This window comes from Tetrao urogallus (assembly GCF_951394365.1).
Source record: "Tetrao urogallus genome assembly, chromosome: 4".
Classification (NCBI taxonomy): Eukaryota; Metazoa; Chordata; class Aves; order Galliformes; family Phasianidae; genus Tetrao; species Tetrao urogallus.
Window position 1 is genome coordinate 69,686,635 of NC_136817.1, and position 18,042 is coordinate 69,704,676.

At 54.4% G+C, this 18,042-nt stretch overlaps 3 protein-coding genes across 3 annotated transcripts; 1 reads left to right on the forward strand and 2 right to left on the reverse strand.

Moving 5' to 3' along the window:
• Positions 1 to 1,367: 1,367 nt before the first annotated feature.
• On the forward strand, positions 1,368 to 3,478 carry PRADC1 (protease associated domain containing 1; the record flags this gene model as incomplete). The annotated part of the gene is made up of 5 exons (XM_079535001.1): positions 1,368 to 1,467; positions 1,907 to 2,007; positions 2,226 to 2,335; positions 2,974 to 3,141; positions 3,358 to 3,478. The coding sequence occupies 5 exons, from the start codon at positions 1,368 to 1,370 to the stop codon at positions 3,476 to 3,478; spliced, it is 600 nt and encodes a 199-aa protein (XP_079391127.1).
• A 2,038-nt stretch (positions 3,479 to 5,516) lies between these two features.
• Positions 5,517 to 12,676, reverse strand: SMYD5 (SMYD family member 5; the record flags this gene model as incomplete). The annotated part of the gene is made up of 13 exons (XM_079534570.1): positions 12,519 to 12,676; positions 12,332 to 12,440; positions 11,135 to 11,274; positions 10,810 to 10,931; positions 10,034 to 10,103; positions 9,493 to 9,597; positions 8,954 to 9,016; positions 8,679 to 8,749; positions 8,261 to 8,367; positions 7,859 to 7,915; positions 6,746 to 6,840; positions 6,421 to 6,491; positions 5,517 to 5,655 (listed from the first exon to the last, which is right to left on the reverse strand). The coding sequence occupies exons 1-13, from the start codon at positions 12,612 to 12,614 to the stop codon at positions 5,517 to 5,519; spliced, it is 1,245 nt and encodes a 414-aa protein (XP_079390696.1). The 5' UTR covers positions 12,615 to 12,676.
• A 2,528-nt stretch (positions 12,677 to 15,204) lies between these two features.
• Positions 15,205 to 17,441, reverse strand: LOC306945727 (homeobox protein not2-like; the record flags this gene model as incomplete). Its single annotated transcript, XM_079534521.1, has 3 exons — positions 15,205 to 15,363; positions 15,717 to 15,925; positions 17,294 to 17,441. 3 exons carry the CDS (start codon positions 17,439 to 17,441, stop codon positions 15,205 to 15,207), a joined length of 516 nt encoding a protein of 171 aa, XP_079390647.1.
• Positions 17,442 to 18,042: the final 601 nt, after the last annotated feature.

Genomic DNA, 18,042 nt, shown 5'->3' on the forward strand with positions numbered 1-18,042 from the left:
ACCCTCTGAGTGAAAAACTTCCTCCTAGTATCCAATCTAAACTCCCCCGTCTCAGTTTAAAACCATTCCCCCTTGTCCTATCACTAAAGCTTCCTTCTCTATTGCACAGCCTGTGAAGTCCTGATTTCAGCACCAGATTGGAAAGGACTGACCTGTTCAGCAGAACAGCCACAACAGCCCTTTCCCCATCAGATCTCAGAAGGATGCTGAAAAATGCGCTCACATTGAGCACGTGGTAGGTGAACGCTGTCAAAGAGGTTACAGCTGGCTGACAGCAAACTGTGGTGGAGTCAGCTCAAGCATACAGGTAGGGGCTATAAAATACCAAAGGCCATAGCAAAAGCTCCTGCGCTCCAGGAGAGCATCTGCCCTTTGCATTAAAATGACCAGACGCCCTGCAGGCAAAGCTTTATGTCCAAGCACTGCACAGTTTTGTTAGGTACCCAGATTTAAGTAATTGCTTGAAAGCACAGCGGAATAATACGCGATGACTGCAGCACTGAACAATGACTGCTGCACTGAAGAGTGCTGCCGAGGGCCTGGGGTGAGCAGAAAAGAGGTGTGAGCATCACCACCGACTACACCCTGAAGACATCTCATGAAAGGAAACACGCCGGATCCTTCCACACCCCTGTGCCCTGCCTGCTCCCCAGCAGCACTGCGGTGGCTCAGAGCAGGCACAATGAGCGACCTCCACACTCTGTTCCTGGACTACAGGTCCCAGCACACACCGCTGTCCTCCAGGCTGGGACCCCTGGGCCTGTTCTCTCACACAACCCAGGCCCAGAGCCAAACCCAGGCCCAAACCTAGACCCAGACCTAGGCCCAAATACAGACCCAAACCTAGACCCAGACCTAGGCCCAAACCCAAGCCCAGACCCAGGCCCGCCATCTCCATCAACCCCAATCCCCAACCATCCCGCCGAGCCGAACGCCCATCGACCCCGCCACAATCCCGCCCACAACCCGGCGGAAGCTGAGCGGGCAGACGCCCAGCAGCACAGCACGACAGCGGGGCGGATGGCGGAGGATTGCGCTCACCATCATCTCGGCGGCGCTCCTTTCTGCCGCTCCCGCTGCTGAGCCAGGCGCGCACCCACAATGCCCCGCGCCGCCCAGAAGCTTCCCTGAGGGCGGGAGAGGAAGCGCGCATTGCTAGGAGACAACTTCCGGCCGCGCTCTATGGTGCAGGCGGACAGAGCGGCCGCAGCGAGGCGCCCTTCTTTCCCCCAATGACCATAGAGACGGAGAAACGGAGGCAAACCGCCGCGCCGGAGTGAAGTGACAGGACCGGAGCTCCCGGCGTCCCTCAGGCGATTGACAGCAGCGAAAACCAATAGGAAGGCGCTCTCGGAGCAGCGCCGCCAATGGGCGCGGGGTGGGGCGGGGCGGCGGTGCTGCCGGGCGCAGCCATGCTCCGCCGCTCGCTGTGGCTCTGCCTCTGCCTCTGCTCCTGCCCGGGCCGCGGTGAGTGCCGGCCCCTGTGCCCCGATCCGGCTGCATTTTCCCTCGGTGCTCCCCGGTGTGGCTGCGTTTCCCCTCAGCGCACCCAGGCCCGATAGCGCTTCCCCTCGGTGCTCCGTGGCCTAATCGTCCCCTTTCTTCCTCTTTCTGCACCTCAGTCTGGCTGTATTTCCCCCCAGTGCAGCCCGGCCTGACTGCGTTTGCCTTCTATGCACCCCGATCCGCGTGCATTTTGTCTTGGCACACCCTGGCCTGGTTGCATTTCCCCTTTGTGCACCCTCATCTGGGTGCATTCACCTTCCATACATCACAATCTGAGTGCGTTTTCCTTCTACGCGTACGAATCTGGGTGCGTTTCCCCTCCGTGCTCCCTGTCCCCTTGGGCTATTTCCCATTTATTTTCACAAGTTTCCCCTTTCCCTCCCTCCCCTTCTCCACGCAGGTTTACGTATCCATGAGTACCTCTATTTCCAAGTGCTGAGCCCTGGAGACATCCGCTACATCTTCACCGCCACGCCGGCCAAGGATTTTGGTGGGGTGTTTGTAAGTACGAAGCACTAACTTCAGCTTCCCCTTCCTTCTGTTTCTCCACCGCAAGGCCTTAAAACCGTCTATTAAAAATGGAGCTGATTGCTTTTCCACAAGCCTTCCCTTTGTGTGTGCTGCAGAGGCCCCCCGTGGGGATGAGCGGGGTTGGGGACAGCGGTGGCCGTGCTCCTGAGCCCCGATTCCACTCACCCCTGTTTGTTTCATCCTTGGAGAACACAAGGTACGACCAGATCCACCTGGTCCCAGCAGATCCCCCCGAAGCCTGCGGAGAGCTGAACAATGGTGTCTTCATCCAGGATCAGATTGCCTTGGTGGAGAGGGGGTACGTGTCTGTTTATTTTCTATTTGTCCAGTGTTTGAGGTTTTTTGAGAGAGGCATGGTGCCAGGGAAACAGTCCCTGTCGTGTGCATCATCTCCTGGGCAAGCTTTGGCATTAAGGCTGGAAAAGACAAGACATCAAGTTCAACCATCAACCCACCACACCATCCCCACCGACCACATCCCTCAGTGCCATGTCTCCATGGTTCTGGAACACCTCTACAGATGGTGACTATCACTCCCTGGGCAGCTGTGTCAGTACCTGACTGCTCTTTTGGAGAATAAATGTTTCCTAACATCCAACCTGACCCTCCCCTGGCTCCAGCTTCCTTTCAGTGAGTTATACAGAGCCTCAAGGTCTCCCCTGAGCTTCCTCTTCTCCAGACTGACCCATCCCAATTCCCACAGCCGCTCCCCATTAGAGCTGTGCTCCAGACCCCTCACAGCTCTGCTGCCCTTCTTTGGATACACTCCAGGGCCTCAACGTCTGTCTTGTAGTGAGGGGCCCAATGCTGGGACACAGACCCACGCACATCCCACCTGCCCTTCTGTCTGCCAACGCCGTCAGTCCTGCTGCAGTTGGAGGGCACAGGAGGTTTTGTAGGCAGCTGCCAGCCAAAGATTTGTCCCCTCTGTCCCAGGGGCTGCTCGTTCCTGTCCAAGACACGTGTGATCCAGGAGCACGGAGGACGGGCGGTGATCATTGCAGATAACGCCTATGATAATGACAGCTTCTACATCGAGATGATCCAGGACAGCACCAGGAGGACGGCTGACATCCCCGCTCTCTTCCTGCTGGGCAGGGATGGGTAGGTGCCTTGGTTGAGAAACATTTGATCTGCACCTCGTGGGAAGGGACAGGTCTCATTCCCAACTAATCCCAGTGGTCAGTGTGTGCCACCTGGGCTTTATGAGACAATTTGTTGGTGGATTCAGTAACTTTGATCCACATTTTCCCATGGAGGCGATGTCCATTGGGTCTCAGGTCTCCTTCATACATACATATCATTCCCTTCCCCTTCCAGGTACATGATCCGACGCTCCCTGGAGCAGCACGGACTCCCATGGGCTGTCATCTCCATTCCTGTCAATGTCACCAGCATCCCAACGTATGAAATGATGCAGCCTCCCTGGACCTTCTGGTAGAGGTGGGAAGACTGCAGCAGTTTGAGGACTTCTTGGTGGATCCCAGGAGCTTGCCCAGGAATCAGGTGTGAGGGAAGGGTCCTGGCTCCAGAAATCCCACCAGCCTCACCAGATTTAGCAATGGTTAAAACCTTTATGCTGCCGCTGGCGTGTAGCTGAACAGCAGAACAGCCCAAGGTGGTACCTTGAGCCTGGCACTGAGCAAACTTCATTGTGACTCTCTGGGAGGGCAGCGCAGGCCAGTGCTTCCCTGAGAAACATTTTAACAGTGCTGAGATACCAACAGTAGTTTGCATTGCCGATTTAGAGGGTTGCAGTATTATATGGATGCAGTCCAAAGGGGAGGGGAGGGAGCATTTGGCACGGGCTTGGTCTGTTCTAGCAGGGCTCGTCCAACATCTGTATATTTTTGTCTGAGCTAATGAAGTGTGAATGAGTTTTAGAAAAACGGGAGTTGCTCTTTTTTTTTTCTTAAGTAGTCTTGTCCCTAACGATGGTTTTCCCAATTCACTTCTTGCACTCCCTCCCAGTACACTTGCTTCTTGCAGCTGGGGCAGGGCGCATGTCAGATCCTCACAGACCCAGAGCCCAGACCTTGGGGGACACTTCTGCCCTTGTCCCTCCATCCCACTACCAAGACCAGCCCCCATTCCCTCTCTGCATTCAACCACCATCCATTTGTAACAGTACAAACAACACAGCCCCAATTCTCACCAGTCTCGGTTTATTACGAACACTGAAGGGCACGTGGCCCTGGGACACCTGAGGCTGGGGACAAGCAGCGGGGTGCAGGGCTGGCAGTGATGGTCATGTCAGAGGTGCCCATCCACAGCATCACCTCCATTCCCACAATCCAAACCCCACAGGCCCGAGGGAAACGTGGCAGAAAAGCACCCTCCCCAAAACCCAAGATGGGGAAAAAAAAAATACCCTGGGTGCTTCCCCAGCCTGCTGTCAGTCTGTCATTTAGAGCTGTCCTCTCCTTCCAGCTGGGCACCGCACACCCCAGAGCTGCTCACAGCATCAGTGGTTGGCAGTGTGAGGTGGGTTGCCAGTGACAACTTCATGCTGGGTGCTGTGGACAGACAAACTGCTTCACATGTGGAAGCACAACGGCTGCCACTCCTATGAGTCCTCCCAACGTAGCCCAAGCTGGGGAGTTCACTCTGCAAAACCCAAAACAGTTTTTGGGATTTGGAGGTGGCTTTGCTTATGCAACGTGGTAATTTGTGTCAGGTTTGTGCTAGCAGCGTGGCACCTCCCCCTCCCCAAACAGCCCAGCAATCACTGCATGGGGCTTTGCATCATATCCAGGATAAAGTTGAGGCAGGAGGGAGATCTCTGCCAGGGTCAGCCCCTCTCTCCCTGCTAGACTCTGGCATCTCTGCCACCCCTGAGGCATCTCTGTCCCACCTGCAAGATCATTCTGACCCTCGCTTGCTGCTCACCAAGTCAAGGCATGGAATGGAGTATATATAAGGACCCCAGCTCCTTGGTGTGTAGATAGTGCTAATATAGACATTAAATAGTACCCCTTGTGCACAAACACACGTACACACACATATTCCCCTCATCCCTGCAGGGTAGGAAAGGACATGCTCCTCCACACCCATGGCCAGTACTGACACGGGAGGAGCCTCGGAGGTGGCCACAACACGACCACTACCATGTCCCCTACCCCAGCCCAGGGCCCTGCTCTCCTTCAGCTTCCCCTACAAGCACCAGCTGGCCCCTGGGGTCTGGGATATGGCAGGGGGGCTGCTGGCTCACAACCTCACAAGGGAGGAATGGATGGGCTGGTAAACACACACACACACACACACACACACACACATACACACACAGAGCACAAGGGCAGGTGGAAGCAGGGCCTGCCTCCAGCTCCCCCTGCTGCCCCACTCTGCCAGACCTCTGCCGGCACACACAGCCTCCCACCCGACCCCACAACACAACCCTGTTTGTAGTATTAAAGCTGCTGCCTCTGGGAGGACCCTCCCCCGGTCCCATCCCATCTCTTTACTCTCGCCCAAGGCCAAGATCAAACATCAGTCATCTCATCCTCCAGCTCTGCATCATCCGTCTCCCCTTCGGCCTCCTCCTCTTCGTCCGATGTCACATCGGGGTCGTCAGCTTGTGCTAGGCACTTGGGACACGAGCAGGTAAACAAGTAGTTCTCCCTGAAAAGAGGGTCAGGAATAAGTATAAGGTAGATGAGACAGGCACAACTCAGACTTGATGACGCTCAGATGAGGTGGAAGTTGTCTGATTTGAAGGGGTGGGGGGTGTTCTCCACCCTGCAGGTGCGACTGGACACCAGCATGGTGATCGTTAGCAGAAGGATGGAGATGGAAAAGGAAGGTGGTGAGGACAGCAAGGGTTTGCCAAGTCAAAAGAGGGGGCCAAATGAGCTGCAGCCCACGAAGGGAGCATGTAAACAGGAAGGGGAACAGCTGTTAACTAGGATGGGTAGTGACAGGACAAGGGGGGATGCTTTTAAACTGAGACAGGGGAGGTTTAGGTTGGATATTAGGAGGAAGTTTTTCACACAGAGGTGGTGAGGTACTGGAACAGGTTGCCCAAGGAGGCTGTGGATGCCCCATCCCTGCAGGCAGTCAAGGCCAGGCTGGATGTGGCTCTGGGCAGCCTGGTCTGCTGGTTGGTGACCCTGCACACAGCAGGGGGTTGGAACTGAATGAGCACTGTGCTCCTTTTCAACCCAGGCCATTCTAGGATGCTATGATATGACAACAGCACGGAACCCCAGGCTTGCTCAGAGATAAGTCTGACAGTAGCACAGGCAAAGCTGCACATCAGACTGCCACAAGCACACCAGCTTGCACACCAGCCAGCTCACAGCCGCATGGCAGGGCCCTAACAGAGAGCCCAGGCTGTGACTGGAGATGTGTGTGTTACCCCCACGTCTCTCCAAACAGCTCCTATACCTGAGTATCTTGTTGCGGCTGTGTCTGCTCCGCTCCCTCTGACAGCAGTCTAAATAACTGATGCAGATTTCCTGTCAGCAAAGAGAAACAGGCCAGGCTGAGTGCTTCCTCCTATGAACCCAAAGCAGCAGTTTGTACTGGTCCCCCTGAAAGCCAAGTGGGTCTGGTAATTCCCACACAGAATAAGGTGTGAATCCACCAGTGCCAGGCAAAAATAATGCAAGAGGCAGAAGATACTGGGCTGGGGTCTGTGGGGAAAGAAGGGGACACGGGGACTGCTAAGGTACGATGTCACCTCAGGTTCATCTGCACCCCAGTGTCTCACCTCTCCTGCTTCAATGTCCTCCAGAGCAGTCAGATGCAAAAGGAAGTTGTTGTCTGGGAAGGATGTCTCAGCATTGGGGATGCAGCTGTGGTTACCTAAAAGGAAGAGAGGGTAAAGCTGCTAAATGTCAGTGGCCTAACTCTGCTCTTTTGGCTATTGGTGACAAGGGCATGCAGGAGCCAGCAGCTCCAGCTGGGAGGGCCGTGCTGTGGCTAAGGATATGGCAGCACAATGCTCAGCCACACCATCTGCAGTAGGGGCACCAGCATTGCACTCTTTGCTCACATTACAGAGTCCCAGGCGCCCTGCAGAACAAGGTGCAGGGCCAGGGCTCTCTAAACAAAAATAAAACAACACTCGAGGAGACAGGGTTGTCTTGGATCAACCCCTGGGGTGCCCAGCACCATCCCATGCCTTTGTGTGCCCATAGAAGGGTGCACAGGGTAGCACTGCTCCCTTACTTCCCAGCTCTCACAGCAGCCACTGACCAGACCCCACTGTGCTGAAAACACTTTGGAGTGACACAAGGAAGCTCTGAGTGCTGGGTCAACCTTTCCCACATCCTAGCAGCCCAGATAAGAAAGGCTCCTCCCTTGCTTTAATGGCTCATTCAGCTCCATTACACACAGACAAGGCAGGAGATTGTCTCTTCACTAATTGCACATGATGTTCCTGGAGCCCACATTACATCTGAGACCATTCAAGCTAGGACTGACCATTCCAAGGACAGGCAGGATGCCAGGAAACAGTGAGAGAGCAACCAGGCCACAGGACAGCAGCAATCCCATCCCAACTCACCAATCCCATCCTGCCCACTGATGGGAAGCATAAACCCACTTTGCCAGAGGCTATTAGGGATCATTCAAGTTGGAAAGGACCCTTAAAGGCCATCTAGTCCAACTCCCTGCAATGAACAGACACATCTGCTGCTCCATCAGGTGCTCAGAACTCAGTCTAGCCTGACCTTGAATGTCTCCAAGGACAAGGCAAGGCATCCACCACCTCCCTGGGCAACCCGTTCCAGTGCCTAGAGGTGAGTCTTTCTAGCACAGCACAACTCCCTCCTTACAACTAGCTCTCCCCCCAGTCCTTGTCCCTGTAAGTGTTACTTACAGCAGCTCTGAAGCATGTAGAGACCTGACCCCTCACAGTTCAGGAATTCACCAGATTCTGCAGAACAGAGAAGGGTGATGGTTAAAGCTGTGCATGAATTTGTCTGGCTCAACCAGGCATTCAGCTCATGTATGTGCTGACAGACAGTGCTGCTCTGGGGTCTGTGTGCTGGAGGGTCGTTTTCAAAGCACCTTTCCCTTCCCACTGGGAGGGACAGAGGGCACGAAGATCTGCACTCCTTGTTCAAGCACACACTCCCTGACCTGTCCCTGTACTCATCCAAACAGACAAATGCTACAAGTCTTTGAACATTGGCTATAAATGGTATTTTTATGGACAGGATCCTCAGATAAGCCTTCCAGCTGGCTGATGCTACTACCTACAGCCACAGCAGAGCCTTACCCTTCTCAATGTCCTTGTAGAGCTGGTCAATGAAGGCGTCCAGCTCCTCTCGTTGCAGCATGGGGAGATCTAATGCATCACAAGCATGCACCCACTGGCTCAGAGAGCTACAGGGAAGTAAAGGACACCATTAAAAGACACCATTACAGCCCCACAGTGCTGCCAGTACACAGTGGGAGCTCACACAGGGGATCTAAGGGTTAAACTCAGGGGCTTCAAGTGGCCAAGGTCTGCCAGGGGGATGCCAAAGGGTTGGACAGTGCTGAAATAAAAGACTGCTTTTACGTTTGTCTCTCCAGCCCCACTTCCCACGTTTGAGCCCAGCCACTACTTAGACCAGTGCAGATTTGCAGGCTGTACACACCCTCCACGCTTCATCTTTTCTGCCCTGCAAGGAACACCCAGAAAGCCCCATTACCTGGTTCCTATGCCTTGGCCATTGGTCCCAACGAGAGCAAAGAGAGATCGAAAGCCTTCTGGAGTGAACCACTGCAGAAGGGAGATCAGAAAACAGCTGAGTTCAGGCCAATCTGCAGCAGAACTCCAGTCTGCATGCACCTCAAACCCCACAGGAAGCTTTAGGGGAAGCAAGAAATGGGCAGAGTCCCAGGAAAGCCCTGGCCTTAGGGGCAGACAATAACCCAAAAGGACTGGCACCCAAAAGAAGGTCCCACTTCTCCTGGCTCAACTCACCCTGCTGAGTTGTTCATCATAAAGGGCTTCAGTGAAGAGCAAACGCAGCAGCTCCAGCTGGCCCTGGCAGAACACAACAACACCATCAGGGTGGACAGACATTGCTGGGAATCAGACCCAGGCCGATAGCCAAGCCCAGCACAGGCCAGGAGGCTCAGAAGTCAGACTGCTGGTCCTTCTCTGCAAGGCTGAGAGCTGCTGCCCTTAGAGCAGCGAAAAGCCACTCACTTTAGCAGCAAAACCCACCTTCTGAGGTGATACTCAGCAGCTAACTAACACCCTGACCCATTTCCATAGCTGAAACATCCCCGCAACAGGAAGGAACAGCATGTTCTGCTGTAGGACTGCAACTCCAAAGCCCTCTCAGCAGCCCATTTCCTCTCTATCAGCTGAGCTGGCCCCAAACAGGGCTCTGTATCTCCACTGTGCTTGGGATTTCCATTGTCTCCCATCCCAGCTGCACCCACAGACTCACAGATGCGGGCAAGAAGAGGGCAGGTTCAGGGATTCCAAGTATCCAACATGCCCAAAGCTCTTACCTTAAATTTGTCCCCCAGTAGTTTGTGTGCAATCTCCTCCTCTTCGTTTGCTGTCTTACTGCAGAACTGGGAGAAGGCCTTGATCCACCAGTCCTTGTCTTTAGCCTGAAACAGGAATCAAGCAAATGTACTGCACCAACACCTCTTCCTTCCCCAGCTGGGAGAGAGAGGGAGGATGAGTCCCACTGAGCTCAGATATATTCAGCCTGCCATCAAGAACCATCAGAAGCAGTTGCACAGTAGTAGCTTATTGGAAGTAAACATTGAGATTGCCAGGCTGAAAAAAAAAAAGGAGCCAAAGGGAAGGTTCAGCTCTGCCTAATTAATTTGGTATGGAAAAATGATCTGCTTGGCTCAGGGCATAGATGCATCCCCTGCTGCCTGCTGTCTCTATGGCCAGGGATCATGAGATGTTGACATCTATTCAAGCAGGAAATTGCTCTGCCAGACACTTGAGAAGAGATCAGTCCTTGAGAATAACAGCCACAACAGGAAAAGGCAACCACATGCTGGCAGCTGCTGACTCAAACTGCAAACCTACCTGTTTGACTGTGGCAACCATCCGGGCCATCAGCATGATGCTGGAAGTCTCTGGTGGATAATGCATGTTTCTGAGGAACAAAAAAGGACACCGATGGTATCAGTGCTGGTATGGAAATAAAAAGCTGGAGGGAGGCAGGAGCAGCTGCCATCCCTGTGGGCAGGCCTGCACTCATCTGTCACAGCAAATCAGCCAAGCCAGCACCGCTGCATGGAGACACGATGGCAAGAAGCTGGCACCCACCTGGCTGCTCAGAGCACACAATAATTCCCCACTATTCTGCCAAACAACAGTCCTAAGAATACCTATGGTCCCAACAAAGCCCAACACTGCAACAAGAACTGGGGTTTGCGACCAGCTTTGAGGCAGAGATGTCGCTTCACCCCTCTGTGCCACTTTAACATTTGCAAGCAGGGACAAGAATTCATGTATCCACAACGGTGCTGCTTGGCAGATCCTAGGTTGGAGATGGCAGATCTCTGAAAGATTGGAAACGTGCAGACACTACAAAATTGCAGGAGTGAGGGGCACGCAGCATAGTGCTTGATAGCCCTTTAGTGGGTGACAAGAAGTGCTCAGCCCCAAGTGAAAGCCCCACCACAGCCAACACGTATCCTGGCAGGGCTGCAGAGCAGAGCAATGTCCCACAGCCTCCATGTCCCTCATGCAGAGATGCAAAGCAACAATGGCCCTCAGGCCTGGTCCCAAGCCAGCGTCACCCAGCCTGGGACAGCCACTACCTCAGCCTGTAAGCAACAGGTGGGTTGATCCCCTACCTCCATGCCTCCTGCAGCTTGTTGAGGGGGTGCGTGGGGTCATCACGGGATGGGCCAAGGCAGAGGACTTGGTGGTACTGCTCCAAAGCAGCCTGCCTGCACTCAGCACTGCAGTATGTCACCTAGAGCAAGAGGCACAGCACCCGGCATTGGCTACAGCAGCAGGAAAAGGGCTTCTCGGGCCCAGCCGAGCCCCAGCTCTTTAGCAGAAGGAAAAAGCGGTCATCTATTATAGGGCAGAAAGTCACACCAAAGGCCTGCCCGGATGCTACAAAGGAGTCAGCGACCCCAAGAAGATCACAGTCCCCCCCGACAGCCCCCATACCTGGCAGCGAGGACACTGCTGGTGCAGGTCTTTGCGGATGCTGCACTGCTCCGGGTGAGGCAGCACCAGAGAGCTCCTCCCCAGCAGTCGCTGGGCATTCTCCTCTGCTGTCTCCAAAGCCCGCAGGCAGTGATCACAGGCTGCAAGCAGAAAACACAACCAGATGCCCCAGTGTGTTTAAGGGCCCTATGACAAATGACAAGCACACCCCTGTCTTTAAGGGCCGCATGATACACGCAGCAAGTATCCTCCTTTTGCTGACCTGCAGCAGAGCCCAGCAGACAGCACAGTCTACGTAGGACAAGGCCCAGCTTGCGTCCAACCCTACTTTTGCATTTCTTCTCTCCATCCCCTCCTTTTGTCCCAGAAGACCCAAAAGCAAGAGCCCAGTGGAACAGCTTAAGCCACACACGTCAAAATAGACCGGTTTCCACTTTCACACCTCTGAAGAACACCAGCAACCCCACAGGCTGTACTCCATAGACTCATGAATCACAGAATGGCCAGGGTTGGAAAGGGACCTCAAAGGTCGCGAATCTCCAACCCCCCGCCACATGCAGGGCATAAAGATTGGAAAAGATCTCTCAGATCACCAAGTCCAACCCCCACCGTGCCTCTCAGTGCCACATCTCCACGGTTCTTGAGCATCTTCAAGGATGGTGACTCCACCACCTCCCTGGGCAGCCTGTGCCAATGGCTGATCATGTGGATTAGCACCCACACCACTCAGAAACTGTGGTGTCCCCAGCTTATTTTGCTTTTTTCCAGCACGATGGTTTGGTTGGCGGCCTCCTTTAATCTGTGCCTGCTCTTCCACCTTCTTAACAGTGTCCAATGAAGGTGTGAAGGATCTGGAGCACAGATCTTACGGCGAGAGGCTGAGGGGATGGGATGGTTGAAGGAGGCTCAAGGGAGGCCTCACGGCTCTGCACGGCTGCCTGAAAGAGGCTGGGGCGAGGTGAGGCTCAGCAACAGCAACAGAACCAGAGCTGATGGCCTTCAGCTGCATCGTGGGAGGGTCAGGTTGAACATGAGGAAATCAGGCAGGCAGTGACCAAAGGAATGGGGGTCCCTGGGGGTGCTCCAGAACCGTGGGTTTGTGGTGCTGAGGGATCGGCGAGCACACACGTTTGGGGACGCTGGAGCTGAAAGCAGCAGCGGAGCCCAGCCCACCCCGACCCGCAGCCCGCGGCTCACCTCGGTAGTTGTACAGCGCGTTCCAGAGGAACTGCGACGAAACCACCGGCTTCTCCACGAACACCGCCTCCCCTTTGCGGATGCTCCGGGTGGCGAACAGCCCCTTCCCCTGCCACGGGGGACAAACCCGGCGTTAAGGGGAAACGTTAATCGGAGCTCGCCCCGCAGTGCGGCGGGCACGGCTCACCTTAGCGCTGCTGATGAACCGCGATTCGGCCGCGGCCCCGAGCCCCGGCCGGGCTCCCAACGCCGCTCCGCGCGCGTCCCCCGCCGCGGCGGCCATCTTCGGGCGGCGACTTCCACGCTCTGACCCACGGGGGCGGGGAGTGCTTCTTCCTCCTCCTCCTCCTCCTCTTCTTCTCCTCCTTCTCTTCCTCCTCCTCCTCCGCGTCCCTTCCCGCCCTGCCCGGCTGGAAGATGGCCGCCGCTCCCCACATAGCGCTGGGGCTCCGCTCCCGCCGCCCCTCAGCCCACAGGGCGGGCGGCCATCTTGGCTCCCCCCACCCCGCCGCCCCCCCCAAAAAACACAACACACACACCTCAAAAAAGCCCCATATCGGAGCTGGGGCTCTTCCCCAGATGGACAGACAGCAGCTGGGAGCTTGCTGGTATCTCTGCGATCGGTTTTATTTCAATTTAACCACCAGTCCGTGCGAGAACGCACCGTACCCCTGGGCACCTCCTCAGCGTGCTGCAAACTCTTTTATTTTCCACAAAAAAAAATCATTAAAAATTCCCTCCAGGGCATTAACACACGCCTTGCTTTTCCCCGTAAACGCCTAAAATGCACGCAAACACCGAGTTGAGCAGCATTGCATCGCTCTCTCATTCACGCCTGCTTGCCTTCATCCCAGCTCTGTCTGGATACGGGAAGGAGGGATTTACAATTTCGGGGCGTTTTCAGGTGTTTTGAGTCACTAGGTGTCACTGCCGGCACGAGTTAAAAACAAATCGTGGTTGTGTTGCGAGCCCCCATAGGGAGCGCTGCTCTGCTGGGCCACCCCTCCATCCTGCAGCCGTGGCGATCCGTGCTCCTTTTTATGCCAGTTTTCACCACTTATGCACATAACAGCAAAACACTGCGATGCGACCACGGCACATTCCCTTTCTGTAAGGTTTCGGTGCAAAGATGCATTGTGGAGCATCCGCTTGCACCGTGACCCAAACCCTTCTGCCTGCCTAACGCCTTGTGGCATTTCTTGCTATAAATATAGGGCGAATTCTGCAAGAAATGGGCAAAAGATGCATTCGTGTTGTACTTCACCAGCGATCAGGCACTGGTGAAGGCTGCCCAGGGAACGGCACTTTCCCTGGGACGCTGCAGAGCCATGGAAATGTGGCACTTGAGGACACCCAGGTGATGCTGAGTCCTGCTGTCCTCTCCCAATCTCATCTTCCCTCTTAAACACAGTTTCTTTCTTTATTAAGAAGCAAAGCAAATAAAGAAGCGATGCTTGGCAAGGAGAAAAGAAAAAAAATGTTATTTCTTTTCTCTCTAACACTAGAGGAAAGCAATATACAGTTTTTCACTCAGAGGGTGGTGAGGCACTGGAACAGGTTGCCCAAGGAGGCTGTGGATGCCCCATCCCTGGAGGCATTCAAAGCCAGGCTGGATGTGGCTCTGGGCAGCCTGGTCTGCTGGTTGGTGACCCTGCACACAGCAGGGGCTTGAAACCAGGTGATCATTGTGGTCCTTTTCAACCCAGGCCATTCTATGATTCTGTGGTCGGAAAGAGAAGTGATGAATTACCCTGAGCTCATGGGACGTTGCGCCTGGTGCCCTGGGGATGAGGTGACAGCCTGAGCACTGTCTGCATGGCCAAAAGCTGCTGCTGCTGTGCACACCAGCCCCTAGGAATTACTAAAACACAGAGAAACTCAAATGCTCAGTCCTGACCCCTCGGAGCCCTCCCACCCACCAGGAATATGACGGTAAGCTGCAGTGTGTGGTTGCAAGTGTGCTTGCTAAGCTCTCCAGGTGCTGCTTCCCACAGCACTGCAGTGTATAACGAGGAGAGAAGTGAGCAGCCGCCATCTGGGCCAGGACCAGCACATCTGGATGAGGGCAGGGGGCCGTCTGACACAGCAGAAGTGTTGGAGAGCTGCTGGTTTATAACAGCCCCGGTCTCTGCACCTCTGAGAGCCTCATGAGACCCTTGTTCCCCATGCAAACCATGGTGAAGTAAGGCAAAAAAACACACTCTGAAAGGCAAAAGAAAGGCAGGAAGACAGCAAGGCACAGGACAGGAGGAGGAGCACTGCTGCTCTAAGGGCAGTCAGACCCTGTTCATCATGTTGCATGAATAATATATGAAAATAAATACAATAATGATAAAAATGATGCAGGCAGGAGTAAAGGACTTTTCAGTTTCCGCTTTTTTTTTTGTTCTTGTTGTGATCTCAGCATCCAACACAGGAATCAAGATGACCAGGAGAAAAAAATCAGAGCCAAATCTCCTCCCAACACAGCTCTCCCTCATAGGAGCACACAGTACCTGCAACAGGAGTGACCCCGTGTTCAGATGCTGCCGTGCTCACAGCTGTCAGAGACATGGATTGACTGTCACCCCAGCCTCTCTATTGGAAACTGTGCTTCCATGCACTGTGATAACAAATGAAATCATGCGCTTTGCCACGGCGATGGAACCATCAAGCATCAAGAGTTACAGCACTGGTTACCAAACAGGGCATCTCTACACTTGGATGTTTCTTCCCACCCAGTGGCAGTTTAGTTCTGTAGCTCAAAACTCTCAGAGCAAGAACTTTGAGTCCAGCTTGGACCAAGCAAGCGCAGACGTGCCTGCATCCCCAGTACCTCCATTAGGCAGGCATTGCTGCAAAAACAACAGTGGCAGCTGCATCCCATCAGCTCCTCAAAGCTCAACGTCCACTGTGTCCTCCTCATGCTCCTTGACATCTGTGGGGCCAGCAGAGGCAGGCTGCATCACCCCAAACTGCGACAGCTTTGCTTTCTTCTGTTCCATGCTTTGCTTCCTCCATTTGATCCTCCGGTTCTGGAACCAGACTTTCACCTAGCAGAGAAATGGTCTTCAGAAACAGACAAGGAGGAGCAGGAAAAATTCAGATCCTGCATCATCCAAGGATCCATACTGCACAAAGCGCCTCCAGAACACCTTAATATAAATCAGCCCAACTCAGCTTGAACTCCAATGCAAACAGGTTTGTGCTCCCGAACGCTTTTTGTTCTACTTCATAAATGTCAAGTGTTATCATTCATAAATCTAAACTTATCTTGCAACGTTCTCCACCGTTACCTCGCAGCACGTCACTCTGCATCAATTCCTGCTTCCCAAGGGAGGAACCCCCACCAACTGACCCCAGATCCCAGCTCATTGCAGCCGTGCCCAGCTCCCCGATCCCTCACCTGGGTCTCTGTGAGACGCAGTGTCGCAGCCAGGTCCACTCGCTCTGTGCCCACCATGTACTGCTGCTTGAGGAACTCTTGCTCCAGCCGCTCCAGCTGCTCTGGTTTGAAGACTGTGCGCACCCTCTTCATTTTGCAGGGCCCTCCGGACCTCCATGGCACAGCAGGGCCCAGCGGGTCGGCCCCTGTGCAGTGAGACAACTCCAGACCTGCATGCAAGAAGCAGGGATTTAAGGGGTCTCAGTGGTTGAGGCCATTCCTCCAGCCCTGCTGAAGAGCCAAGCTCAGCTTGCATGGGCTGTGATTAAAATCCAAACGCAGCTGCTCTACAACTGTAAGGGGGTGGGAGGAAGGAGCACCAAAAACAAAAGCAGGGATGTCCCTTTGTGGCACTAAAGGACGTGGTTTAGTGAAGGACTTGGTAGGTCAGCTTAGTGGTTAGGCTTGGAGATAGTGAAGATGTTTTCCAATGCAGATAATTCTGTGTTTCTATGACAGGTACCACCTACAACAGTCCTGGACGTGCAGCCAGACCCAAAGTCAGCTCTAGCGAGCGGATTTTAACCTCCCATCTCCACAGAATCTTTATAACAACGCCCACCAAGAGTTGGTGAGTGAAAAAACACCATCCCCACTTTCAGGAAGCCTCTCATCACTGATATCCAAATGCTGGGGAAGCTCTGCCCATGCTCAGCCAGCACTGGGGGGAGGATGCTGAAGCTGGCAGCATCCTGCAGGACGGCCGTTCCCAAAGTCCCCTTCAGCTCCTTAGGAAAGCCATCATCTCCCTTTCCTGGTCCCTCCGCGGGACTGAATGGCCCAACCTGTTCCTTTTGTGCAGGAGTGACTTCAGATCTGCTCTTTGTCTCTAGCACAGCCCTTTATCTAGTTGTGACCTGATGATAACAATAATTAGCTCATTAACAAACAGCTGTCACAGGACCCACAGGCCCCAGCCTAAGAGCAGTGCTACGCTGTCAGACCCAAGCAGGCACCGTGACCTACTTCATGTCATTAATTAAGGTGTAAGTTCTGCACGTGTTTAACGATTTGTGGGCTGGAGAACTGACAGCTCAACAGCCCTAATTGCACTTCAACTATTTGCAGCCCTCAGATCATTTTACCAGTCACACCTTTTTTTCCCCTGTTTTGATACTTGAATAATAGCGAGTGCAATTACTGACGTGCGATAGAGATTGTGGATAGAGACATGTATTTTCCTATCTTCACATTCAATATAATACACAGAGTAACATATGCAGCTATACAGACGCTGGCTGTTAAAGGAAGTAAGACATTAAGTAGCTGTACGATGTAGCTTAAAGAAAAAAAAAAGAAAATCAAGTGTAGCAAATATTTGTGGTCTGAATATTGCAGCTCTCAGACCGGACCAGAACTCCCCACGCAGCTGCCAGCTGTGCTGAGCTGCCAGTTTTGCTCCGAATGCTAAGAGACTTAATGTCAAGGACGGGGGGAGAGGGGGGAAGCCTATTTTCGGTCAGCCCGTCCGTTCCAAACCGCGGGGCTCTCCCATCCCCCGCCCCCCCGCAGCCCCGCACCCCGAGCCCGGCGCTCACCTCCTCCCCAGCGGCAGCCCCAGCTCCAGGCTCCCGGCCCCGGCATGGGGAGAGGGATGGGAGGCGGCGGGCCGGGGGCTGCGTGGCCGGGCCGTGGGGGTTCGGCGAGGAGAGCATCGATGTGGAAAGGGGTCTTGGGGGGAGGCATGGCCGGCTGGGTGCCTCTGACCGGCCCGGCGCCTTTATATGGGGAGAGGGAAAGGGAGAGCTGCTATGCAAAGAGGGGGCGGGGGGCCGCCCGACACCTGCCGGCCCGCGGCGACAGCGAGACAACACCTCCCCCAAACCCTCCTCCCCAAACAACAGTCCCTGAAAGCCCTCCTTCTGAACCGACGGCCCTCCTTCCGAAACTACACCCCATGGTAGTTTCCTCCCATTCAAACAAGAGCCCCCAGAATGCCTTCCTCTAAAGTAACACCTCCAGGATCACCCCTCTGACCAAAGGTACACCCCTGGGGCCTTCCAAAATAACACCCCCCAACACTCCTCCTAAAACAGCACCCTTTAAGGACACTTCTCCTTCGAAACCAACTCCCCCATGGACAATCATCAGCTTCCTCCCCGCCAAAACCCAACACCCCTCCTTCTCCACCCGTGTTCCTATGGACACCCCTCCTTCAAGGCCAGCACCTCCACTGACACCTCATGGACACCCACACCTTTCCCCATGGACACCCACACCAACACCCACCCCTTCCCCCCCTTGACACCCACATCTGTTCCAGCTGACCCCCAGAAGGAGAAGTGCA